The 26352-nt window shown below is 59.5% G+C and overlaps 1 protein-coding gene and 1 long non-coding RNA gene across 3 annotated transcripts; one reads left to right on the top strand and one right to left on the bottom strand.

Moving 5' to 3' along the window:
* Positions 1-33: 33 nt before the first annotated feature.
* On the bottom strand, positions 34-17025 carry Ctsb (cathepsin B). 2 transcript variants are annotated; one of them, XM_048330644.1, is made up of 10 exons: positions 16917-17025; positions 6349-6499; positions 5870-5955; positions 5050-5164; positions 3992-4110; positions 3296-3381; positions 3033-3176; positions 2758-2871; positions 1235-1363; positions 34-733 (listed from the first exon to the last, which is right to left on the bottom strand). In XM_048330644.1, the coding sequence occupies exons 2-10, from the start codon at positions 6472-6474 to the stop codon at positions 636-638; spliced, it is 1017 nt and encodes a 338-aa protein (XP_048186601.1). In that variant the 5' UTR covers positions 6475-6499; positions 16917-17025; the 3' UTR covers positions 34-635. The 2 variants fall into 2 exon arrangements, with proteins under 2 accessions (XP_048186601.1, XP_048186602.1); XM_048330645.1 differs by lacking the exons at positions 3992-4110; positions 5870-5955; positions 6349-6499; positions 16917-17025 and having other exon boundaries at positions 5050-5123.
* Positions 6519-26352, top strand: LOC125339476. Its single transcript, XR_007208540.1, has 3 exons — positions 6519-6683; positions 10700-10705; positions 26342-26352. It is a non-coding gene; the product is annotated as an uncharacterized LOC125339476 (long non-coding RNA).

Below are 26352 nucleotides of genomic sequence, written 5' to 3'. Positions count from 1 at the left end.
GACTGGCGGGGCCTCGGCCCGCCGGGGCACAGCTTCGCGCTGGAGAGCTCCTTTATTGGCACCCGCCATTCCTCGTTAACATTCCACGGGTGAAGCAGTGATTTTTCCCTCCAAACTCCGTGCCCGGTGGCAGCTGAGTCCAGTGGCTTGGCGCGTGTCCAGCCACGAGGGAAGAAGCTCCCAGCCCTCAGTCCTGTTCATCCGCGGATCAGCTGAGGCACACCGTGGAACAAAACCCCAAAGCAAACCAAACGCCTGTGACACACAAGCCGCAGCCAAGGGCAAGGCTGGAGGTCCGGGGGGCGGGGCGGAGGCGGAGCGCGGTCTCGCAGGGAGGGGACGATTGCAGGGGGCCGGCTTGCCAGGGCGGTGCCCCCCAAGGAGGCCGGGGCTGGAGGGGGGGCAGCAGAGCTGGAATCAGGCAGGCAAACAGCACTGTGTGGACGGGAGGCCGGAGGCTCCTCGCTCAGGGCGGGCGCGAGTTTGGTTCAACCCAGTCCTTTGGGCTTTGTGGAAAATCTCCTGCATCTTATGGGACTTCAAAAGAGTAAAAGCTATGCCTTGCCCCATCTCACTCCCGGCTAGAAGACTACACACGGGGGGCCCCACCTAGAGCCAGCCCGGCCTGCAGCCCATTAGAACTTCCCCCAGTACTGGTCAGTGCGTGGAATTCCAGCCACAACCTCGGATTCGATGCCGCAGTGGTCCTCTCCTCTGAGGATTTTGAAGAAGCCTGGGGGGTGGGGTGGGGGGGGGAGAAGCGAAGCGCTTTGAGAGTATGCCTTGCGGTGCGTCCGTCCTGTGATATGGCACAGCTGTCTCCCCCAGGCTGGCCTGGAACTCCAGGTCTTCCTGCCTCGGCGTCCCGAGCGCTGGGCTCACAGGCCTGTCCAGCGCGCCCGCAGGGCCTGGGCTCGGACCCGTGGCAGTGCTTTCAAGACTCAGCGCGGCCTCGAGCAGCCCCCAGCGGCCTGGCACACAGCACAGGGTGGTACTGCCCCCCCCCCGCCCCCCTGCCATAGGGTGGTACTTCCCCCCCCCCCCGCCCTAGGGTGGTACGCCCCCCCCCCCCCGCCCTGTGCCACGGGGCTGCGTGTGTGCACATCCCTCTCTTCAGGAAGCCCCTGGACACTCAGGAAGTCAGGCCTGAGCCGAGGCCCGGGCCCCGGAGCTGCGCCACGTGTGGGGCAGACGCCAGGAGGGCCAGACCGGCGGGAAGGGGGCCGCCACTCACCGTTGTCACCCCAGTCAACGTTCCAGGAGTTGGCCACCAGCCAGTATGGGACGCCGTCCTCAGTTCCCCAGCCCAGGATGCGGATGGCGTGGCCACCCATCATGTCTCCGGTCACATGCTTGTACACGCCTGCGGGAGGAGAGCCGTCGGGAGCAGGCCGAGCCTGGCCGCCCCTCACACCCAGACGGGCTCCGGGAACCACAGCCTCCCCCCCCCCCCCCCCGCAAGGAGAGCACGAGGCGCGGGGCCCAGCTCAGTGTGAGACCCCTAGCAGGAGACGCTCAGCCCGGGGTGGCGGGAGGACGGGAACACCACGGCCCCATCCGAGCGCCCGGAGGCTCCGGTGACACGGGGAGGTGATCTGACTGACACGCGTTTTATTTTCACTTCGGCCTCCTGAGGATAGATAGCCGGGATTCAAGGTGTCGGCCATCACACGCAGCGGTCAATAGTTTTGAAAGCTCAACGCGTTCAGATGTGAGGATGAGCTATGAAAATGGGACCGCAGGCTGCCTAGCAGGGCCGTGAGATCCACCATGGGGGTACTTGCAGCAGACAAACACTGCCAAGTATACACCCTGGGATTCCATGTAGGGGTTCACTGATGGGTACTGAACTTGCTACTGTGAGGGTGGACTGGAGAGATGGATGAGGAGACAGGGTTGGCGGACATCACTGGTCAGCTGCTCAACCAGGCCTTACCCTGGTGGGTGAATCACGGTCAAACTGGACATGCACCTTTAGCCATATGGGTAGGGCATGAATAAAGAATTGTCAACCATCTGGGCATGGTAGCGCCTGCCTGTAATCCTAGCTACTAGGGAGGCTGAGATCAGCCAGATCAGGGTGCAGGGCCAACCTGGGAAAACAGTTTGAGAGACCCTGTCTCAACCGAAAACTCCAGGAACTGGTACCTACCAGTCATTCCAGCTATGGTGGGAAGTGGAAAACAAGACAATTCTGGTCTAGGTGTGGGGTGAGGGCAAAACGCGAGACTATCTCAAAATAACCAGTGGAAAAAGCATTGAAGGCATGACTTTGTGCCAGAGCACCTGCCTACGCTCAGAACTTAAATCAAGAAGAATTGCCAACTGCGTGCCGTGGCACACACTGTCATCCTAGCTGCTCAGGAGGCTGAGGCCTGAGGGGTGAGGTTCAAAGCCAGCCCAGGCAGGCGACTCCAGAGACTCTGGCCTCCAATTAAGAACCATGAAATGCAGAAGTAGCCGAAGCTGGAAGTGGTGCTGTGGCTCAAGTGGTAGAGCAAAACAAAACAAAACAGAGATACAGCACCCAGGCCTGAGTCCAGGCCCCAGGAGCAGGGCTCGCTCACCCCGTGGAAAAGAATGACCAGTAGACTCACCACCAGCTGCGTGGAGTCAGCGCCGGGCGCCAGGGACAGAAGCCGAAGCCGAAGAGACCACGCCGGGGTCGGGCCCTGCGTCCCCAAGAAGGGACGAGCAACAGCAGGTGCATGGTGTGTGTGTGTGGGGGGGGGGGGGGAGGTGCAAACGCCTGCTCACCTGATTTGTACATCAGGAAGTCCGAGAAGACGGTGAAGGCGCCCTCCACGGGGCCGTTCTTGTAGATCTCCGCCATGATCTCGCGCTCCCCGGAGATGCTGTACGAGGTTTGCCCTGGGGGCCGAGGCGGCGGCTGGGGTGAGGGCGTCGGCCACAGCGCCCCCTCCACAGCCGCTACCCGCTCGCTTCCGGGGTGGGGGGCGCCTGGGGCAGGGCAGGACACGGGGCTCCGGAGGGGGGGACCCCGGGCGGCCCTCCCGCCCCTGGCTCCTTACCGTAGTGCTTGTCTTCTCTGTAGGACGGGGAGTAGCCAGGCTCGCAGGACTTGCTGCACTTGGGGGTGTCGCCCTCCCCCGTGCATGGGGGCCGGGAGCCGTTCACGTGGTGCTCGCAGGGGGGGATGGAGTACGGCCTGCAGCCTGACGGACGGACAGACGGACCAACGGACGGGGTGAGGCCATCAGCCTGCAGCTCCGCCCCCTCCCCCCCGCAGGACAGGGAGGCCCAGCCCTCCCCCCTTCCCCCCTCCCACACTCACCCACATGGGAGTTGTACAGGCCGCCGGAAACCAGGCCTTTCTTGGTCCAGAAGTTCCAAGCTCCAGAGGGGTAGCCACCATTACAGCTTAAAAGCAAGTTTGCTGCGCTGATCACAGGGCTCCGGCTGCTCCCAGGCCCAAGGCCTTCCCTAGGCCTGCACGGTCCCCCCAGGAGCTGCACAAGCCAGCCGGGGGAGAGCCCCCTCCAACAGGGCTCAGCCGGGCCTGGTCCACCCCCTGCACACTGTAACCCCCCCCCCACCCGGTCCACAGCTCCGGCTTCCGAGGCTTTCGTGACCCACGTCATCACTAGTCCAAAAATGTGACACGGACTTTTTGTTGCCTCAACTCATGTTCTGAGTGTTACAGAAGGACACCCCCGACTACCTGGCCCACTCGGTGGCCCACAGGGTCACTTGAGGGGTGTCGGGGACCTCGACCTGCGACATGGAGGAGAGCAAGCTCGCTTCTCACACGCCTGTGATGGCCACACCCCTGGGTTCAGGCACCCACTGGGGGTCCGGCAGCCTCCCGGCTGTGGGCAGGGGGGCCGCACTTAGAGAAACCCACTGGCCAGGGCCTCCCTCACTTAGAGAAACCCACTGGCCAGGGCCTCCCTCAGCGAGGACAAAACCCAGATCGGGAGGCGGGAATGTGACCAGCATGTGGAGATGCTCTGGGGGGGGAACCTCTCACCCGTCCCCACACTGGCTGCCACAGCAGGTGAGCAGGTCCTCCGCAGACGTCTCCACGTTTACGTGCCCGTTGCTGTGGATGCAGTTCCGGTCGGAGATGGCTTCCGCGGCTCCAAAGGCCTGCGGGAAGAAGGCAGTGCAGCGGAGTGAGCGGCGTCCCCTCCCCTGGGGTCTTGGGCCAGGGTCCTGGGGCGCGAGCTGAGCACGCAGGCAGGGAGCCCAGCCGACCAGAGCTCCACCTGCGTGTGAACCGAGTGTGACTCGGTCTACATCCACGCAGCTCGTGGAGTATGAAACGTGTAGCTGCCCGGGGTGCGTGAGGAAATCAGGATGGATGGGCGCCGAGTTCCAGCGTGGGAGATGACAAGCTCTGTGGATGGACAGGGGCGCTGGCTGTCCATCACGAGGGAAATACTACTGCCTCTCAATGGCACTCAAACATGGCTAGGATGGTAGGTTCCAGCGGCTCATGCCTGCCACCCATCCGGCTACTCAGGAGGCTTCGAGTTGAGGGGATATCACGGGTTGAAGCCAGCCCAGGCAGAAGTTACTGACTCTTTTATCTCCAGTTAACCAGCAAAGAGCCAGAAGTGGAGGAGTGGCTCACGTGGTAGAGCACCAGTCTTCAGTGAAAAAGCTAAAGGACAAGACCCAGGCCCTGAGTTCAAGCTATAGTATGGGTGCACTCGTGCGCATGTGGGCATGGACAGAAAACACACACACACCACACACACACACACACACACACGCACACACACCCCTAAGAGTGGGGAAAGATAGCGAAGGATGGAAGGATGAGGCGACATTGATCGAGATGTCCTATGCTCATTAACTGATTTGTTGAATTGAAACCCCTTTGTCCAACTACTCATAGATAATCTTGTAAGATTTTTAAAAATGGTTAAGCAGGCTGCATTATAAGCACAATTCAAAAGCCGCACTGCGATGCCACTCAGAAGCAGTGAACAAGTGTGGCCCTCAGTGCGCGACTCCTCGCCCCAGGGTTCCGGCTCTGACTCCTCCCACACGCGAGGCAGGCCGGGACCAGCAGGGGCTTACCCAGCAAGAGCCACAGGAGCCCTGGTCTCTGATCTCCTTGATAGTGGGGCAGTTGGACCACTGTTCCCGTGCATCGAAGCTTTCAGGCAGATCTATGTCCTCGGCGAACTGAACTCTGGGAAAAGGAAGCGTTCGTTTACAGCCGGCCTAGCACTGGGCTGCCCCCCCCCCCCCAGAGGGGAACCCAGGCAGGGCAAGCAGAGGCAAGGGAGGTTGCCTTCAGAACCAGCCTCCTTCCTGCAGCTCAGTGGCAAAGCACTTGCCTAGCAAGTGCAACACTCTGGATTTGATCCCCAGTACCAAAAACAAATACATACATACATACAGAGGGCTGGGAAGGTGGCTTAGTGGTAGAGTGCTTGCCTTGCATGCATGAAGCCCTGGGTTCGATTCCTCAGGACCACATACACAGAAAAAGCCGAAAAAACACTATGGCTCAAGCGGCAGAGTGCTAGCCTTGAGCAAAAGCAGCTCAGGGACAGTGCCCAGGCCCTGAGTTCAAGCCCCAGGACTGGCAGCAAATAAATATAGAATCCTTCTTGTTCAAGGAACCCTCCTAGACTTGGTTAATGAGTATTGTCAAGAATTCCATCCACTGGCCCTCTCGTTCCCCTACCCGCTCCCCCAAAACGAAAGCCTGTTCAAGCGCCTCAAGGATGGTTTCTGCAAGCACGCCCTTTCCCGCAGAGTTTTCTTGTTTGTGCCCGGGAGAAGCAGGGAGGAAGCACGGGTGTGGACGCAGCCCCGTGCCGCCCTGGGGAGCGAGGCGGGGGACCCCGGCAGGCTTCCCTCCCCGTCCCCCGGTCCCGGGAGCACTCACCTCTCGGGCAGCCGGGGCCCACCCAGGATGGTGCCACACAGCTTCTTCAGGTAGCTCACTTCCACGTTGAAGAAGTTGTGTCCAGCCTGGAGGAGAGCCACACCCACGAATCACCACCCCGGAGGGCGTCCGGGCCCCCCCCACCCACACCAGGCCAGCCTTGGGGGGGCCTGCCTACTTCAGGGGCACCTCATGGGGCCACCCAGCTGGGGACATGGGTATGCTCTATGCACATGTATGCACACACACACACACACACACACACACACACCACACACACACGAGTCTATGTGACAGAGAAATGAGTATGGTCCTGAGCATCTCTTTCCAGGAGACAATGTCCGGTGGCCACAGCTGAAGTTATCTCCCTCGGAAGCTAGCATGCACAAGAGCTGTCCCAAGGAGGGGACACACACACACACACACACACACACACACACACACACGTACACACACACGCTCGCAGCCCTGCGGCCCACCTTCCACGTGGTGTTCTGCTTGTTGATGTAGTTGACCAGCTCATCGGACAGCGGGTGGAATGGAGGCTGGCTCTGCGCACCGGCCAGCACGAGCAGACAGCACAAGGAGGCCACGGGGCGCCACATCCTGGACGCTGGGTCCCCGACTCACCTACAAGAGACGACAGGAGGCCTCAGGCTGCTTCCTGCACACAGGGATGCAGAGGTGCAGTCGAGATCCCATCCTGGAGCGCCCCCTTCTGTTGCAGCCTGGGAGCACAGGAGACGCTTGGGGACAGGACCTGGTGTCTGCAGCCCACACCACAGCTGCTGGTCCCCTCCAGGCCAGCCCAGGGGTTACGCTGTGACTCAATTACACATTACACCCAGGGTCCTCTTGACTGTGTGGGGCGGGGGGTGGGGTGGGGGGGGAGGAGGTAGGGCAGAGCCTCAGTGTCCAGGCTCTGTCCTTTAGCTTTGTTTTTTTTTTCTTGGCCAGTCCTCCTGAGGCTTAAATTCCGGGCCTGGCACTGTCCCTGAGGTTCTTCTGCTCAAGGCTGGCACTGTACCACTTGAGCCACAGCGCCACTTCAAGCATTCTCTGTGCATGTGGTGCTGAGGAATCGAACCCAGGGCTTCGTGCAAGCACTCTACCGCTAGGCCACACGCCCAGCCCGTCCTTTAGCTTTCTCCACTCAAAGCGGAAGCTCTACCACGGGGCCACAGCTCGACTTCCAGCCTTTTGGTGATTAACGGGAGATAAGAGTCTCACTGACTTTCCTAGCCCAGCTGGCTTCAAACCCTGATCCTCAGATCTCAGGCTCCTGAGTCACTGGGATCAGAGGCGTGAGCCACAGGCTTTTTTGGTCGGTTGTGAGCGTCTTCATCTCTACTACTTTGAGGCACAGAGCCACTTCCTGATTGAAGAGAAGAGTCTCTGGGATTTTCCTGCTGGGGCTGGCTTTGAACTGCAATCCTCAGATCTCAGGCTAGCGCCGCGAGCACCCAGCCTCCTGGCTGTTCCTAAACAGCCTGGATTTGTTGAACACAGTCTGTGAGGCGTTTGCCCTTAGTGATCCGGAAGAACATAGAGCCCGACGGGCGGGGTTGCGCCCTAAGGGCCCCAATGGGAGAAGCAAAGGCCACAGGAGCGCAAAGTGCAAACCCCATTCCATAGGTTCCAAGCACACAACGGCTGGGTTTGTGCCAGGAGTGGTGCGGCTAGGAAGCCGAGCTGGATGTGCCAACGGCACCAGGCTCGAGGCACTTCGCGAGTTTTTCCTGTTGGCCAAGGCTCTGCTTCTGGGATGGGCAGCCGTCACATGAATGCCTTAGCCTCTGCCTTTGAACTCGCTGGAGTCAGGAGACCGGTGACTTCAAGCCTGACCCATGAATCACCATCTTGGGCAAGCAGCTCCCCAAAGCCAGAAGGGCTTCCTGGTTGCTGACACCTCAAAGGGCTGCTAAAGCAGCCTCCTGACCTCTGTCCTGACCTTGGGGGGGGGGGGGGGCTGCAGCTCCCCTCCTCAGGGGACACGCCTGGAGGTGAGGGGAAGGACCCAGGTATCCGAGCCTAGGAAGCTGCCTCAGACACAAAAACCCATGGAACTCCCAGTCCTCCTGCCTCAGGCTCCCAAGAGCTGGGACTACAGGCGGAAACTCCAACAGCCATGGCTTCAGTTCAAGTGACACATTCGTGTCAGTAGGCGGCAGAGAGCAGAACACGGGCCGCTGTGTTAAGCAATCCTATCTGAAAGAACAAATGTGTAAGGGCAGAAAGACTGTCCTGGGACGTGCTGATAAGGGCCTGCCTGGGTGTTATAATGTATCCTACCATGCCAGGGGGTGGGTGTTGGCCTGGCCCCCCCCACCCACAAAACTATCACCTGACACCCTGCTCACCACTCTTGGTGTGGGGACAGAGCACACGTGGGCCAGAGGTGACACAGCCACCAACGCGCCTGTGCAGCTGGCTAACAGCTGGGGACGTCATCCACCACAAAGACAGGGCTCCGTGCCAGCCACAGGGCATGCGGGTGCATGCTGTCTTCACACCGCCGCAGCCCCTCGGGGAGGTCGGGGAGGTGGGGGGGCACACCTGCGAGGACCGCCAGTGTCCTCGCCCCCCGGGGACAGTCTCTGCTCAGCCCAGCTCGAGCTGGCATTCCAGTCGCTCCCGAGGAAGCCGTGTCTCACAGGACTGTGAGCCAGCCGTCCACGTGGCCCCCCCAAACTTAGGCACATGGGTTTCCTGGGCAGACGGGCCAGGCTGGGCTGCACAGCAAGAGTGGGCCTCAACAAGAAAGAGGTATGGAAATGAGCTCCAGGAAATGGAAAGTTAAGAGACACAGACAGACAGACAGACAGACAGAACTCACCAGAAGAATGGAAAAAGCGCACACAGGGACTGCAGAAAAGCTACCCGTGGCCAGTGTCTGACATAAGACCGTCTGACCTCACAGGAGAGGCAGATAAAAATCGAGACCTCGAAGCAGAGTCAGATGGCCAAAGGTCAGGCGGTTTTGACCTCTCCCAGGCCGGGCTGTAGGGAAAGAGGCTAAAGTTGAGTGAAAATCGGGGGGCAGGGGGGGGGCGAGTTACAGCCTTGGGGGCCAGCCTGGCAAAACCAGCAGGCACGGCTGGCACGGGCACTGGGGAACGCGCCCTGAGGAGACATAGGGAGGAAACAGAGGCATGTGTCTGTGGCCACCCAATCTGACTCCTGCAACCGGGAAGGGGGAGTCTACCCACGCGGGGACTCTCATGGCCCGTGGGGAAGTGGCACGCGGAACTCAAGCCGCCACCGGGAGTGAACTGGTTGAAGGGAGTCACACCGTCCCACGGATCACGGGGGTAGGTGTGAAAAGGCAAGTAAGTGGCAGAGGCCCGTGATGTCAGAGGCAGGATGCAGAACCTGCAGACGCAGCCCTGTTCAGAGCCAGGGGCCTCCCCAGGAAACCAACGCACCGCCGTGCTGACCGTGCTGGGGGTGCTCTCCCTCAGTACTGCCACGGTGGGCGTGGTCTGAGTGATCCCCCCTGGTGGGCTGGCATTCAGCGCTGATCCCTGCCACTCGGCCTTCACCAGGGCCCAAGGTCACAGGCCTGACCTTCAGCCTCCCTAAGCTCGAGCTAAACAAACACTTAACGTTCCCACCCTCAGGTGTTCGGTTACAGGAATGGAAGTGCACTGACATCAATACAGGTCTGCTCCATTCTACTGTTGTTTTAATGCATCTCAATGTCCCACCGCTGTCACCCAGGATCTTGACGTCACCAAAGGAACGGAGGAACCGCAATGAGCCCCATTTCCAGATGCCAGTCACCCCCCGCCAGGAAAAAGGCTTCCTCTCCAGACACTTCCTGCTCGTCACATGTCACGTCTCACGGGATCAGCTACCACATGACCTCCAAACGGTTCAATAAACGTGTTTCCTGGGCAGACATCAACATCCTGACTTAAGATTCTTAGACTGGCATTTAATCTTTTCTCGAGAGAAAGAAGGTTCTGGTGCAGAACATGGCTGGAGGGGGAGCGGGGAGAGAGGGCACCCACTGAGCAAGTGAGGCTTGGAGAAGGCTGACAGGGGCATGGAACCGGCTGCCATCAACACTGCCCCAGCCTCGGAGGGCACTCCTGTCTGGGGGCGCCTGCTGGGGAGCTGGGTACCCCTGGGATGCTCGCCCAGGAGCCAAGAGCACAACAGAAGTGTTCCCATGGCAACCTGAATCTTTAAACAAGATTTCTTTGGATTCTGTGGTGGCGGAGACCACGGCACCCAGATGTCACCTAGACGCCACCGGCCGAGTATTCCTGGCACGCCCTGTGACCTGCGCCGCCCCTGTTGTGGGTGGTGGGGATTTCTGTGTGTGGACTCCATTTCCTAGGCCCCCTTCCACTCTGTAACACACACACACACACACACACACACACACACACACACACACACACACACACACACACAAAGGCTGTGTGGCCAGGCCACGTTATTCCTCACAGCCAAACTGATCCTCAAGCTTCCGGAACTCCGGGAGACACAGCGAACCTCCAGGGAAGGAGCCGAAGCAGGCTGCAGGGAGACTTATGTCCTGGCATCTTAAAAACATAGGGTTAGGGCTGGCAATGATGGCATAACCTATCATCCCAGCCCTTGAGATTGAGCCAGGAGGGTGGTAAGTTTGAGGCCCACCTGTTCTGCACAGCAAGTCTGAAGCCGGCCTGAGCTAGACCCATAAATGAGGCTTTCCGTTGGGTGCTGGTGGCTCCCACCTGTAATTCCAGTAACGCGGGAGGGCTGAGGCTTGAAGCCAGCTCAGGCAGGAAAGATGGTGACTTTGATCGCCAATTAAACACCAAAAAGCTGGAAGTGGAGCTATGAGTGAAAAAGCTAAGATGTACATGCGTTAGGGAGAATTCATTTAAACAGAAAAGCTAGGCATAATGGTGCCCGTAATCCCAGCTGGGCCAGCGAAGAAGGCATAGATAGGAGGAGTACAGTCCAATCCATCTCCTCATAAAACAAGAGATCATATATATGAGAAACAACTAAAGCAAAAGGGTTGGGGGCTTTAGCTCAAGTGGTAGGGGCTTTTCCTAGCAAATACAAGGCCTGGAGTTCAAACCCCAGTACCACCATAAAGGAAAGAAGGAAGGAAGGAGGGAGGGAGGGAGGGAGGAGAAGGAAGAGAGGGAGGTAACAGGCGCCCTCAGGCAGTAGACTAGCTTCTAAATCTGTAGAGGATGCAGGAGAAAGGACGTGTGCACAGGCTGCCGGCCCTCTCCTGTGAGGCAGGAAAAGCAAAGCGTCCAGAATCTCTGCTCTTCCACATCTGCCTCTAAAAGACTCAAGACAAGAAGTGCCCACACCCCTTCGCAACACCTAGGACTGAGCCCACAGCAGAGTGGAGACCAGGGAGGGCGCAGACGTGGCCCGACCCTGCAGGAGGGTTTTATAGGTTTCTCCCATAAAAACTGGCCTTGGCTCTGCCTGTCATTAAGGCGGCTGCTCCTCTGGTTTCGGCCACTTCAAGCGCACCCCCAGAACAAGACCATGCAGAACCCCGTTCCCCCGACGTCGCCCACGCGCGCCTCTGGCTGGGCCAGCCGAGGGGCCCGGGACGCTCAGGGCCTTGATGTGGTCTCCCCATTTCACATCCGCTTCCAAGGCAAGGTTTGGGCAGGTTCTTGGCTGTCATGTTGGATTTCGGAACAAAGCCAGCTCCGAGCTGCCCACCGAGGCCTCTCCTGCCCACCCCCGGGGGGAGGGGGAGGCCGGGGCGGGGGTGGGGGGCAGTCCCAGGCCTGCCTGGCAGGTGCAAGGCCCCAGTTCATGTCCCAGCACCGCAGGTGGAAAAGAGAAGGAGGAAGAAGAAACCCACGAGCAGCAACGAACACGCCAAGGCCTCCCAGCCCTGACTTCATCTTCTCCTTACGAACAGCTGTGGCCGTCACATGACCTGCGGGCCAGGCCAGTGGGGCAACCTCGGAGCGACCCAGAAACAGGCCACGGAGGCCCAGGTAGCCCGCTGGAGCCCCACGGAGACGACTCCGTGTCACTCCTCCCTCTCCAGCCTTCCCAGACACGTTCCCTGTGGCCACCTGTCCATCACGCCGGGCGTGGCAGGGCCTCTCCTGGGCGCGGAACAATGGCTGTGCTGCCCATACTGGTCAAGGTCCCCCGGCAATCCCACCCCCAGCACGCCCACCGAAGCCACCACCCTGGGCTTGGAGCAGTGGCCAGTACCAAGCCCTCAGCAGAAAAGATTCATCTAGTCAGCCAACGTTCTGGAAAGTTCTAGAAGCTTCTGCTTTCAAGCTTTGCTCTGGGCTTCAATGAGTGAAGTACTGGGAGGCTTAAGAGGCACTTTTCCAAAATGGGCACCGCTGTGAGGTTTAAATGAGTGGTGTTCTGTCATGTGAGCTCTCGAATGCAAATGTAGGTCAGAGCACACTGCCCAGTGGAAGGCCGGGACCACAGGAACAACGCCCCTCAGGCTGAGAGAGACAAATGCTTTCTTGATGGGCTTGAAGCAGCTGCTCTCAGGAAGACCCTCTGTCTGGTCATGGGTAGCAGAATATACACTTCCTTATTTGTAGAGAGCCAGAGTAATATCATTGTGTGTGTGTGTGTGTGTGTGTGTGTGTGTGTGTGCTGGGATTTGAACTCTGGGCTTCATGCTCTTGCTTAGCATTTTCATCCTAAGCTGGTGCTCTACCACTTGAGCCACACCTGACTTCCAGCTTTTTGGTGGTTAATTGGAACTCAGAGTCTGCTGAGGCTGCTTCCAACCTCCATCCTCACCCCTCAGCCTCCTGAGCAGTGAGGATCACAGGCACCGCCCACTGGCACCCAGCCGGGTCGTTTAGCTCAGAACTAGCTCCGCTGGGGTGAACACTCATGGACACGGCCTTACCTGACCTGGCCTTACCTGACCTGGCGGTGCCTTCTACCATTTGGCTGTCAAAACATTTCCCAAGCCCTAGAGAAGTTACAGAGGGTGGCGGGGCTCCCAGCTTTCTGACTGGCTTGACTGACCCTGGCCGGCAGAAGCAGCTCGAGCTGGGGGCCCAGGGCCCCGCGTACGGACTTGCGCAAGCCAGGAAACCGCGTGATTTCTGCTGAGTGTGAGCCGGCCTGGCCTGGACCAGATCAGCAAGTCCGGGTCAGGAGCAGCACAGCCCGGCCTTAGAGTATCTAGACTATGCAAATGCTGTCCCAGTTCCCCACAGCCCGGGCTCTCCCGGTGATCGCTAGCAGACCCAAGGCGCTGGTAAAGACAGAGTACAGCCAGCAAGGCATATACCACAGGGCCTTCCCAGAACCCAGCTTCCGAGAAATATCAGTGCCACAAAAGGCCCTGCGTGCTTGTACGTGGCTTCCGTTTCATAGGGGAGGGAAACCAAGTCTGATGAGAGCGCGGGAAGTGAGGAGAGATGAATAACTGTCAGGAGATGGAATTCCAGGTGAGATTCCACCATGCTTAGTTATCCAGGCAGCGGACGAGGTGGAAACCTGGCAGGTGACTCGCTTGCACATCTGTAATTAAAACACGATTTCCGGTCCCTAAACCTCCCAAGCCTCCAGAAGTTTAAAAAAAGAAGAAGAGATTATAAAACCAGGCGTGGTGGTACACTCCTATAATCCCATTACTTAAGAGCCTCTGAGGTAGAGGGACTGTGAGTTTGCATCCAGCCTAGGCAGCACAGCAAGACCAAACCACAAACCAAAGTCCCACAGCAACAAAAAGGAATATCCTATCTAACTACATGCTGTGAAGTTCAGATACCTAGGACCTGCTTTCAATGAGTTCTAGATGTTTATAAACACATGGAGTTCTAGATGATTATTAAACATATTACATGCTGTCAGTGACCACCTACAAAACCAGGAAGAGCTTTACTAAATCAATCAAACCCATCAGATTGGCAAAAGTTCAAGTGTGCCAATTTCCGGTGTTGGTAAAGATGAGGACCAGAAGTCCACACTCACCACTGGAAGAGAAACTGTGGCAGCTGGTCAGTATCTAACAAACTAGATGTGTGAGCCATTACTTCTTCTGTTTTGGTCCAAAAGAAACTCCTGCCAGCACCTGGGAGATGCCACTATATCTACTGTAGCCCTCCCAGTGAGTGGCAATCCTGAAAACTGCAGAAATAGAAACAACCTAAGTGACCCTTGAGAGGCCACTTGAGAGAGCACTTAGGACGGGTGGATTGATTCGATGTAGCAACATAAACAAACCTCACAAAGCTGAGTGGAAAGGAGATACACAGGATAAAGGAAATGATACACATTTTTAACACTGTGGATCAATACAGTGCATTAGGAAGACAGCACAGGGAATTGCAAGGAGAGGAATAGCGGGAAACCGAAGTCCCTCTGACAAACCGGAAGCCGCTTCAGTGACCATGGAGCAGAGGCTAGAAAATCTGCCACCCCGGAGAAGAGTAGTCAGAACTTGGGAGACCTCGAGCCTGCAGAAGGAGAAGTTAAGTCTCTAAGTAAAAATGGAGAAGATTGGCCAGGTGAGGTGGCGTATTCCTGTAATCCTACCTACTAAATCCCAACTACTTCCGTAGGTAAAGATCTGGGGGTTGTAAGGCCAATCAGGGCAAAAAAAAGTTGTAATTTTTTTTTTTAAATTTTTGGTGCCAGTACTGGATCTTAAGCCGAGGGTCTGAGTGCTTGCTGTCCTTTAGCTGTGACATGCAAGGCTAGCTTTCCACCACAAGGGCCTCACTCAGTTCCACTTCTGCCTTTCCGAAGTTAATTGTAGATTGGCATCTCCGATTTGTCAGGCCGGGTTGGCTTCAAACCTTTATCCTCAGATCTCAGCCTCTTGAGTAGCTGGGATTACAAGCATGAACAACTGATGCATGGCTTAGAAGGGGGGGGGGGGCTCTTAACCAATGACTGGGCACAGTAGGGTGCAGGAGGAAAGAGCCCAGGGTTGTGAGGAGACCTAACTCAAACAAGAGCTGGAGGTGTGGCTGTCGGCCTAGCAAGTTCAGGAATCCTACTGCCAAAAGAAAAAAGGAAGTAGGCTGAAGCTGGGGGTGGGGGTGTAACTCACTGGCAAAGTGTATCCCCAGCACCCTTGCCCAGAAAAGTTGGGGTTCAGCCCCTGCGTCTTGCACAACATTCAAAGAACAGCCACGCAAGGACCCAAGGCCTGTGTCCCGTCACTCCTGCACTGACTGACAGTGCACCAGGTGAAGGGAGCCTACCGGAGCTAGGACCCCCCACCCCCCACCGCACTCCTTCCTGCCTGCCCACCTCCCCAGCCCAACTTCCTGCCAGCCCCTCACCAACGCCCGGGGCCATTTCATCCAGCAGAACCCTCCACACCCATTCCCAGTACTCCCAAGGGAGATCATCCTCAAAACCCCCTGCAGGGCGGGTGGGCCTGCTTCCCCAGGGCAGACTGGGCACCAGGGGGCATTTCAACCTGGCGCCGTAGCCCCTTCCCCCCCCCCCACCTGGCTGCCTGCCCCCTCTTCTTATGGAGTCAGTTTGTCCTGCGACAGGATGGCCTGCACCCCATGAGGCTGTACCCCAGGCTCAGGAACACACACCCAAAGAGGGGCTGGGCCACTTTCCCCCAGGGCGCCCCCACTCTGGGGCACCCCTCCTTTCTCTAGAAGGCTCTAGGGCTCTAGATGGCAGTCACCAGGCCTAAGGGAGGCCACTCCCCGAGGCAGGGCACCGACACCCAGCGACTACACCCAGCCGGCCTCTCCACCTGCAACCCGGTGAGGCAAAGAACCAACTCGAGTGCGCCTCCACCACTCCTCCCACGAAGGCACCCACCCGGGCCTAGCTTCCCAGGACACCGGAAGCGCCAGGTCTCCCTGGAGCCCCCTGGCGAGGGGTCTGGTCCCGTAGAGCTGCCGGGGCTAGGGGAGGCCGCAGGGTTTCCTGGGCCTAGCCGGCTGGCTCCGCAGAGCCTGGGCAGGGGCTGGCAACGGACCTAAGGAGCCCAGGTCGGCCGAGGCCCTCGCGGACCGGGAGGCGAAAGTCCTGGCTTGGGGGGCCCTCAGAGAGGAGCCGGGGAAGCAGAGGACCGGCCTCCCAGCCCCTCCGGCCCCGGCCAGGCAACGTTCTCTTCTGGTCTCGGTTTAACTCTTCCTGCGGTTCCACCCCAGCTTCCCCGGTTGTGTTCTCACCGAGGTTCCAGGAATGACCTCGGGTTTTACGTGGGAAGTTGCAGGGCCAACTCTTTAGAACAATCAATAACCTTAAAAAAAACGGTGCAGGTCGATTCTGCGGCCCCGTCCTGAGACCCAGATCGCGGTGGCTGGGGGGGAGGGGGGAGCTCTCCGGGAGCGGACCCAGATCGCAAGGAGGGGGCCCAAGACGCGGGGAGGGCGCCTAGATCGCGGGAAGGGCGCCCAGATCGCGGGGATGGGGCCCAGGCCGCGGGGAGGGGGCCGAGACCTCGGGGAGGGCGCCTAGATCGCGGGTAGGGGGCCCAGATCGTGGGGATGGGGCCCAGGCCGCGGGGAGGGGGCCCAGATCGCGAGGAGGGGGCCCAGATCGCGGGGAGGGCGCCCAGGCGGCGGGGAGGGCGCACAGATCGCGGGGAGGGCGCCCAGGCGGCGGGGAGGGGGCCCAGGCCGCGGGGAGGGCGCCCAGGCGGCGGGGAGGGCGCACAGATCGCGGGGAGGGGGCCGAGACCTCGGGGAGGGGACCCAGATCGTGGGGATGGGGCCCAGGCCGTGGGTAGGGGGCCCAGATCGCGGGGAGGGCGCCCAGATCGCGGGGAGGGCGCCCAGATCGCGGGGAGGGCGCCCAGGCGGCGGGGAGGACGCCCAGGCGGCGGGGAGGACGCCCAGATCGCGGGGAGGGCGCCCAGATCGCGGGGAGGACGCCCAGATCGCGGGGAGAGCGCCCAGGCCGCGGGGAGGGGACGAGGTCTCCGGCGGCCGGGCGCGCCAGGCCCCGCCCGCCGGCTCCGCCCGGGTCCGCCGCAAAGCCCGGCCTGGCTGGGCCCGAAGGCCTCGCACCCTCCACCCCGCCGGACACCGGCACGATCCGAGGGGCCTCCAGCAGCCAGGCGTCTCCCACCCGACGTCCCCGCCGCACTCACCGACCGCAGCGCCGAGAGGAGAGCCTGGGTCTGCAGCCGGAGCGGAGCCCGAACCGCCCGTGGCCGCCCGGCCGCCCCTATTTACCGGCGCCGCCCCGCCCGGCGCCCGCGTGACCGCGCCCCGCCCAGCCCCAGCTCCGCCCCGGGAAGGGGGGGCGGGTACGTAAAGTGGGAGAATCCTGGGGCGACCCTGCGGAGGGTGGCGACGGCTGGCTGCATTCACCCCAAAACCATAGTTGGCCCTGGGAGGGGAGAGCAGCTTTGGGGGCCCAGAACTCGGTGTCCCCAAGCCAGTGGCTCCACGCGCTGCAAGGTAGGAAGGAGGAGACTGACCTGGCGGGGGGGGGAGGGGGGGGGGGCTCCAAGAAAGTACAGTTCCTCCTTCCCGGGAAGGGACCTGGGGCCTCGAAACCCCTCCCCCGCCAGCCAGCGGAGACACCCCGAGATACTCCTGGGCCCCTTCCGGCCTCTCCACGAGGGCTGGGTACCCTCCTCCCGTGGGGTGGTGCCCTGTCCACGCCTCAGACACCCTGGTGGGGGGGGACCCCAGTTTTATTCCAGAGGCTCAGGAAAACCAGGTTATGTTATCTCGGCTTGTCCCAGTAAGAAAGTTGTAGGCCAAGAGGTTGAGACCTGGGGATCACAGTTTGAAGGGGGCAGGGGGCCCTCCCCACCCCAGGGGGCCCTCCCCACCCCACCCCCTGGAAAGTCTGCAGGCTCTGAAGTAATCATGGAAAAGCTGGAAGCGGAGCTGTGGCTCAAGGGGTAGAGGAAGAACCTCGAGGAAAAAAGAAAAAGCCAAGGAGAGCACCAAGCCCAGAGTGTAAGCCCCAGTTCCAGCACACGGGCACACGGGCACACACTGAGCAGGGGGAGGAGGGGGAGGGGAGGCCCGGGCAGCCTGTTAAAGCCTGCATCTGCCCCCACTCCCCCCCCCCAGCCTGCTCTGGCCCTTCGAGGAGGCCTCTGGACACAGGTACCCCACCGAGTTGGAGCCAAGCATAGTCAGGAACCCCTGAAATGATCAAGAGGGCTATGTAAAAGCCGTATGTGAAAACTGCTGGCCTGCTGAACACACCTGAAAGAAACGAAAACATATGTCCTCACATAAACGTTCACAGCGTATTATTCACAGTAGCCTGAAGGTGGAAGCAACCCGTGTTTATGAAGCAGTGGCTAAACAAAATGTCATTTAGTTACTGAATGGAATATTACTCAGCCATGAAAAGATATGAAGTATTCCGAAATGCACCCCATTGGGGGAGGGGAGCACAAAGCACATGCGATTTCACTTTCGAGGAATGTGCCACGCAGGAAGCTGAGGCGGGAGGAGCTCGAGTTCAGGACCACCCTGGGCTACGCCTTCCTGCTTTCCTTCTTCAGACCGAGACACAGATGAGACAAACCATCCTCTCCTCAGCCGACAGTGAGCAGCACACAGCCCGGTGCAGGGGCAGCTCCGGGGCAGAGCACACGCTCGTCCAGCTTGAGAGAAGCCCGTGTTTGGTTCTGAGCACCAGGACAGACAGACATATACTTTAGCTTTGTGTATTTGCCGGTAGGGATTCATTTTGTATCTATCAAAGCCCCTCTAAGTGAATCCCAGGCTGGTCCACGCGAGGATGCTGGGCGCTGTGGACCCTGCCTTTGCTCTGAGATGGATGAAGAGGAAGGTGGATAAGGAGAGAGGGAGGAGGGAGGCCGAGGCAGACAGATCTCCTGGCCAGAGTAAAGGCAGTAAGATGTTTCTACTAGAACCAAGCCACGGAGCCTTCCTGTGTCCAGGGCCCCGTTCAGCCCACTCTCCTCCCCGCTTGCTGTGCGGCCTGACCTCCGTGTCCACGTGCGTTCTGCCTGGTTCTCCCGCAGGTGTGGTCGCGACATGTGAAACACTTGCGGAACACGCGTGGGCTGGTTTCCTGGCAGCATTTTGCAATGCAGTGAGCAAGCTGCCTCCGTTGTGTTCGGTGCGATAAGCAGCTTGGCATGGGCAAACTCGGCCATTTTCACCCAGAGCCTCAGCCTCGGTGGTTCCCAGCATCTGTGCGGGGGGGCGGGGGGGGCGGGGTCCTGGGGCCAGCCCTCCGTGGGTAGGGAGGGACACGGGAGCTTGCAGATTTCCTAATAGCACATCCGAAGAAGGGTCTCATCTGACAAGCATGAGCCATCAAGTCCAAAGCAAAACGGGCTCCATACACACTGTCCGTGAAGCACAGGCTCAAACCACTGCTTACAAGATCACCCCAGTGAGGGCTGGGGATAGGGCCTAGTGGCAAGAGAGCTTGCCTCGTATACATGAGGCCCTGGGTTCAATTCCCCAGCACCACATATACAGAAAATGGCCAAAAGTGGCGCTGTGGCTCAAGTGGCAGAGTGCTAGCCTTGAGCAAAAGGAAGCCAGGGACAGTGCTCAGGCCCTGAGTTCAAGGCCCAGGACTGGCCAAAAAAAAAAAAAAAAAAAAGATCACCCCAGTGAAATCACCCCTCCCCGCCCTCAGCCCTCAGGAACTCGCCCCCAGGTCCGAGGCGCAGGCCCTGTGGTGGGAGCCTGTCCCCCCCCCCCCCGCGCCGTCTTCAGGGTGACCTGGTAGAGAGCAGGGGCGCCCCTGTCCAGTCCCCCAAGACTAGACGCTCTTGGAGGGCCGGGAACTGGCATCCTCTTTGTCGAGCTTATCCAATTCTGATTTTATGTCCATAGGCCGCAACCTTTCATGTGCAGATCTGTGATCGCCGTGCAAGGCGATTCTTCTCTTGGGGCGGGCGTGTCGGCCTTTTTTGAGGCAGCCTCTCAGCATGGATTACAGGCGTGAGCTCTGCTGCCCGGCACTCATGTCCACACGTTGTGACTCCGTGATTCTGAAGAACTCATCGCGAGTTCCCGGGCCGGCCCTGTGAGCTACAATCTTAAGAACACAGCTCTCCTGCCGGGCCTGGAACCCTGGCACTCGGCTGCCGCAGCGAGGCTGAGGGGCGGTGTTGGGAGCCAGCCTGGGCTACTTCCATACTTTGTCACTCACACGCGACCAGCAAGCCAGCACCCGCGGGTGCCTGTGAGGTCCGCACGGCTGTTGGGGAGCCGGGGCTCCTGAGCGGAGTGTGCACCTGTCGGGTTGTGTCTCCGTGCAACTGAGAGGAGGCTGCAGTGAGTCTGTGCCCCCAGGTGCCCGGGGAAGGGCCGTGGTGACTCAGCGGCTGCCCACCCTGGAGAGTCACCCCCTGCTGATCCCACCCCCAGGGAACTCCCCTGACCCGCGGCCAGGGGCTGACTCAACACGCGGTGCCTTGTGTACAAGGAAAACAAATAAAAATGGAGTCACCCCAGGAAGGCTCGGGGCTGTGCCTTGCTTCTTGGGGGTGGCTGGCTGGTGGCCGGTCCTTCCTGGGGAGCCGTGGGGAGAGGAGGCGGGAGAGGAGCCGGGCTGGTGGCGTCTGGCGGGGAGGGGGCTGGGTCGCGTGGCTTTCAGGCTCAGCTCCTTCACGGGTCACGTCGCAGGGCTCCGAGGTCGGGGGCCATTCGCCTCCGGGGACCCGAGCTGGGCAGAGGCAGGGGGCCGGGGGTCTCGGGTGGTGGCACCGCGGACGGCCCCAGCGCCAGGCTGCTGCACGTGCGCGGCTCCTCAGCGGCACAGAGGGCACAGGGCACAGGGCACAGGGGACACCAGCCCTGTTACTGGTCTCGGCTGCCGCCTGAAGATGGCCCAGACCTCGGGCTTGACTTTCTCCGGCTCCCTGAGTGCCGGTCCACCCTGGTGTCTCACTGTGTGTGTGCCCAGCTCCCCTCTTGATGCCAGGACACCCGTGAAGCCAGACGGAAGCGGACCTGAACGACTTCATCTTATCGTCATCGCCTCCCCAAGGCCTCGCTCTTCACACACCGCCCCATCTGAGGTGCTGGGGGTGGACCTGGGCCTGACAGGGTCACAGGCTAGCCCACGGTGGGGCTGTTCTAGAACAGGGCTGTCCTGGGCATTGGAGAGCTGAGGGGAACACAGCCCGGGGCACCCCTGGCCATTGTGTCTTAGGAGAGTCGCGGGAAGAAAAATGGGAGCAAACGGCAGCCAGAGGCGGCGGGTCGGGCCCTCCCTGGGCCCCGGCCGTGACCGCCATGCTGTCAGCCACACGGGATTCGGGCACGTGTGTTAGCAATCACTCCATTTCCTTGAAGACAAGGCAACAGCAGATGATCTTTCCTGCATCTGTGTATCATCTTGGTGTTAGCTCCTGGCTTATAAAACGATACACAGTATTCATCCAGCTTTTAATACTGTCATTCTTGTTATGTGGGCTGCTGTCTGGGCGCCTGGCTGGTTCTCCATGTCTACCGGGGAGATTGCCATCTCAGCTTCTTGAGTAGCTAGGGTCACAGGCGTGAGTCACTGCCGCTCAGCTACCTGCTGGGTAATTTCGTCTTCGGTTGGAGAGCAGCGAGCACTGCTCTGTTGGGTCACTGGGGGATGCAGGCTGGTTGTTGTGCGTCTCCTGTAGCTGGAGTCCAGGCCCTGTCCTGCCGGGCCCGCCTTGGGGCCTGCCATCGGCTCTTCCACTTGTTCTGTTGATGGACACTGTCTGGAAGTCGCAGGGCCGGGGTGCACGGCTTAGCTGCCGGCTCGGGAAGAAGAAATGGCTTTGATGGGCGCGTAGCTATCTGCACCAGGGCTCCGCGGCCCGGCCCGGCCCTTCCCTCCCGTCTCCTGGACAAGCTCATTCAGTTCCATCTCCTCCTCTGCGGAGGAGCGGTGATGGCGGGCTGCGCTCTCAGGGAGGGGGTCAGCTCTTATTTACTTTTGGCTAGGGTGTCACTATGTGGCCCAAGTTGACACTGATCTCCCTGGGTAGCCCAGAATGACCTTGAACTCTGAATCCTGTCTTGGTCTCTACTCAGATTTACAGTCACAATGCCTGGTGGATGGTGTCAGTTTAGGGGAGTTTTTTTTTTTGAGGTGCTAGGGGTCGAATCCAGGGCTTCATGTCCGCTAGGCAAGGGGCTCTACCCCCGCCCCCCCCCCGATCTCAGTCCTAACCGCGAGCCTGGCGCACAGCAAGCTGGGCACGCATTAGGCAACTCCGGCAGCTCCGGGTCATGAGCAGGCTCGAGATCTGTTGGAGGTTGGTTCTAGGGCACCCCCCACCCCATGGCAGATACCAGAACCCGAGGATACTCGTGTCTCCTCTAGAAATGGCGCTCAGTGTAACCATACACTTGCTGTGGATATTTTAAATCGTCTCTGGTAACCTAACACCGTAAACACAATGTAACATTGCAATTCTCTATTGTTCCGAGAATAATGAGGAGAAAATTTTTGTTTGTGTTCAGTGTAAGATGCGACTTTATTTCAAATGTTTGTGGCCTGGAGCTGGTGTTGGATCTGCAGATTTGCAACCTGTGGACACTGAGTGCTGACCATACTAAATCCCACGTGACAGTGCTGCTCTTATGCTCCATGTGTTACTGCTTGAGAGGGTTTTGCCTCACCAATGCTTTTGTCCTGGCTGGTTTTTTTTTTTTTTTTTTGCCAGTCCTGGGCCTTAGACCCAGGGCCTGAGCACTGTCCCTGGCTTCTTCCCGCTCAAGGCTAGCACCCTGCCACTTGAGCCACAGCGCCGCTTCTGGCCGTTTTCTGTATATGTGGTGCTGGGGAATCGAACCTAGGGCCTCGTGTATCTGAGGCAGGCACTCTTGCCACTAGGCCATATCCCCAGCCCCCCTGGCTGGTTTTGAACCTCTGTCCTCCTGATCTCTGCCTCCCAAGTTGCTGGGATTATAGGCAGGCGCCACCAACACCTGGCTAGAAACTTCTTTTCTCACCGTTCTGGAGGCTGAAGTCCAGGCTAGTGGCTCCTGCTAAGGCCACCACCCTTGGCTGTCTGTGTCATTCTCCACAAAGTCTTCCTTCTGTGAGGCTTGTTTCCCCTCTCTCTCTCTCTATTAATTTATGATTTTTATTAGCATACATTAGGTGTACAAAGGGAGTTTCATGGTGACATTTCCATCCATACATCTAATGTACCCCCAACAACCTAACCGCCCCTACACTCACCTTGAACCACCCTACTGCCTGAGAACCTCAGCAGGTTCTGTTGTTCTATTTCCCTCCCCTCCTGCTCCGTGTGATGCGCAAACTCTCCTGCAGGACTCTCCTGCGGTTCATCTATGTAATCTTCATACTCTGTTCTAATGTACGCCTCGTAGCAGCAGTGGGAAGTGGGCGTGTAGCGATGAGAACCGGAAGCCAGGCTGGCAGGGGGCGGGCCCAGCCCAGGGCTTTGGGCAGTCCCTTAGCGTGACGTGGTCCCTGGACAGGCTCCAAGCACTGAGACCTGGCACGGGAGAGCTGAGTGACAAGAACTGAGCCCGGCTGCTTTGTTCCTCTATACCTGGGGTACTCACAGAATGTTCTAGAGCGACTCTGCCCTGGGTACTTCACAGATCTATTAACTTGGCTGTCTGCATAGCAGGTCAACAGCTTCTGTGGTCAAGGATGGTAGTGAGGGTGAACTACCCCACTGGGGTTTCTTGGTCATTTGAGGCTCAGCACAGGGTCCAAATGGGAGAGACATTTCGCAGCCTCGGGCCTGCACAGTCAGACTGAGGGACAGTAAGGAGGGGGACAGTAACACCCCCCCCTCCATGTCAAATGGATCATCACCGGAATGTTCCCCACAACTGCCCAATAAGTCATTTTCAGGAATTCATTGGTCTCGCGGGGCTGGGGCTGGAACCCAGCAGCGGAGCAAGGCCCGGGGTTCATCCCTAGCACCTAGAAGATTCTGCTCCCGCAGGAGGCTGTCTTCAGCCCTGAGCTCCGTGCTGAGCCAGGAGAGCAGCTGTTTGGCCAGCTGTTTGTGCCCTGAGCGGTGGTGTTTCACCCTTGTTTGTTTATCTTGAGCGCTGTGTAGGCAAGATGACTTCCGCTAATTGCCACGTGCTCCTGATGCACAAATAAAGCATTTTCCCGTGGTCAGCCCATCCCCTTCGTGTGGGGGGAGGTGGTGGATCAGTCACGGGGAAGGAACACTCGGCGAGTGGGGGAATTTCGCACCCGCTGCTGCTGGCTGGGTGGGCAGGGTGGGCCTCTCCCCTCCGAGCTTCCTGTGCTGCCTTTCCGCCTTCCTCCAGTGTCCCGTGGAACCTCACCGGACCTGGGGAGGCTTGGCTGGGGCTGCAGGTCAGCAAGCCCATCCCGGGCCGTGGGCTCCCTGCCTGCGGGGCGCGGGACGGATGTGCGGCCCCCACGGCGCGTCGAGCTCCAGGTGGGGAGCCGGCCTTCGCAGTGCCTCAGGGGGAAACGGAGGCAGGAAGGGCTCCAGCGCCCGGGAAACCATCGAAGCCCCAAATCTCTGTGCTCTGTGCCCCTCTCCCTTTTGTGCTGTTCCCTTGCCTTGCCTGGGCTGCAGGGGTTCGCGGGCCCGCGCCCGTCTTTAGATGCAGGAAGGGTGTGAGGAGCCCCCGTGCCTTTCAGAAGACGTCCCGCCTTGTCTCCGCCGCATCCCTGGCCTCGGGGTGAGGGCCGCCCCCTGTGTGGTCTCCACGCACACCTGCGTCAGGGCCAGGGGAGAACCCTCCACGGAGGGCGGGCGGCCTCGGGGAAGGGCGGGCCGGGTGGCTAGGCCTGGGCCTGGACGGGGAGCGGCCCCTTGAACACCGGCCGGGCTGGATCCCACAGGCCAAACCTCGCCTCTCTCTGTAGTTTGTCTGGTCCTTCCCACCTCTGCTGACCTCCTGCCTGCGTCCAGCGTGGAGTGCTCCCGAGTCCCACCGTCCCCGGCCCCCGGGGCGCTGTCCGCAGTCCTGAGGGCTCGGCTCCTCTGCACGTGCGTGGCGGCATCTGGAGAGCCCTCGTCTTTCCGGGCTCGCCCTTCTCTGGCCGCTCACTGCGCTTTCCTGTGCGTCTGTGTGTGTGTTTCAGTACTAGGACTTGAACACGGGGTCTCCCACTTGGCTTTTTTGCTCTACCACTTGAGTCACACTTCTACTTCTTGCTTTTTTTTTTTTGCTGGTTAATCGGAGATAAGAGTCTCATGGACTTTTCTTACCTGGGCTGGCTTTGAACCGAGGTCCTCAGATCTCGGTCTCCTGAGTAGCTAGGATCATAGGCGTGAGCCACCGCTGCCTGGCCTATGATTCTTATTTTGTTATAGTTCTTGAGTGAATAGGAATTATGTTAAAATGCAAGGCGCCTACAGCTTCCTGGGGATCTTTTATGTGCGAGACTGACAGGCTCTCTGCTTGCTTACGTCCCAGGTTTGTGAAGTGCTTTTGGTCAGCACTGCCTTACCTGCCACGGACCCGCGGGACGGAACGCGGGAGAGAAGCTGGCCAGCTGGCCGTCCCGTGCTCCACTCACCTGTCTTGGCTCTGTGCTTCTCACCTGGTGGACTGCTGGACCACGTACCCCAGGAGGGGCGAGGGGGGGCAGGGCCTCGGCAGGACACTGCTGCAAAGTGATCGGTGCTCCCCTGGGTCATGGTGACCCCAGGCCCAAGGTCGAGTCCCGAGGTAGGTCCGGCCATTCGCCACCCTCTGCCAAATAAAAGCGACATGGTGAAGTCATGAGAAGCCAGAACTCAGTACTTCCTCGGCGGTCTTCCAAGCTTCAGACATTGGCTTTGGGCTAAATAGGGAGAAATTGGGGCAGGGGCAGAGTGGGGTCCCAGATAGGCCCCAGTGGAAGGTGCGGGCGTGGCCTGGCTGGCGGTGGCTCAGTCTTTGTCCCGGGAGAATCCTGGAGCCGGTTATCACCTGTTTCCTGGGAAGGAGCGGGAAGGAGGGGGCCTTCCGGGTGTGGGCTGTTTGCTTTAGGATAATAAGGAGGGGTTGCCTGTGTGAGGGGCAGTCGCCTTCCACCCACAAGGTAACGGAATCTGGTCCGTCCTCCCGGAAACAAAGTGATTGCGAAGGGACGGCAGCAGGAATAGCTCGGGTCAGAGGGCGCAGACGCAACGCTGAGGGCTTCCAGGCAGGTCACGAGACGCTGAGCGCAGCATCTGCGAGGTCACTTCTTCCGATAAGGACTCTGGACCCCTGCCAAGGCGAGCGGCCCAGCCCACCGGCCGTCCTGCACGTCGACGATCGCCGCTCACCTCTACCTAAGGCTTGTGTCTCTACCCCAGAGAACCCCCTTGCCCTGGCTCCTGGGTTGTGCCGCGAACCTCCCTCCTCTGCCCTTCGCCATTGCTTGTCTCGTGGGTGGGTGTTTGGGGGTGAGTGGTTGGATGTGGAGCCCCTGCTGTCTGGGCCTCCATTTTCACTCGCAAGTGAGAGGCCTCCAGCACCTCAGAATTCGTTGCCCAAAGCTTTCCCACACATAGTGACTTATTTTGCCACGTAAACCTGGGCTGGTGGCCACTGGCCTTAGTGCCGGGGCGCTCGCTCCCTCCGGACAGCTGTAGATCCCAGAATTGCGTATCCAGCTGCTGCACCTCAGCTCTTGTCTCC

The sequence above is a fragment of the Perognathus longimembris genome, chromosome 21 (genome assembly GCF_023159225.1).
Source record: "Perognathus longimembris pacificus isolate PPM17 chromosome 21, ASM2315922v1, whole genome shotgun sequence".
NCBI classification, from domain to species: Eukaryota; Metazoa; Chordata; class Mammalia; order Rodentia; family Heteromyidae; genus Perognathus; species Perognathus longimembris.
Note: the sequence above shows the minus strand (reverse complement) of the source record. Positions and strands in the feature narration are given on the sequence as shown.

What these genes read in the sequence shown, in the direction of transcription:
- Ctsb (XM_048330644.1), bottom strand. Translation starts at nt 6,474, where the DNA reads ATGTGGCGCCCCGTGGCCTCCTTGTGCTGTCTGCTCGTGCTGGCCGGT. An exon ending in AGCAGAACACCACGTGGAAG is followed by an intron (nt 5,956 to 6,348) that starts GTGGGCCGCAGG and finishes GCTCTCCTCCAG; the next exon opens with GCTGGACACAACTTCTTCAA. An exon ending in CCTGTACAACTCCCATGTGG is followed by an intron (nt 3,177 to 3,295) that starts GTGAGTGTGGGA and finishes TCCGTCCGTCAG; the next exon opens with GCTGCAGGCCGTACTCCATC.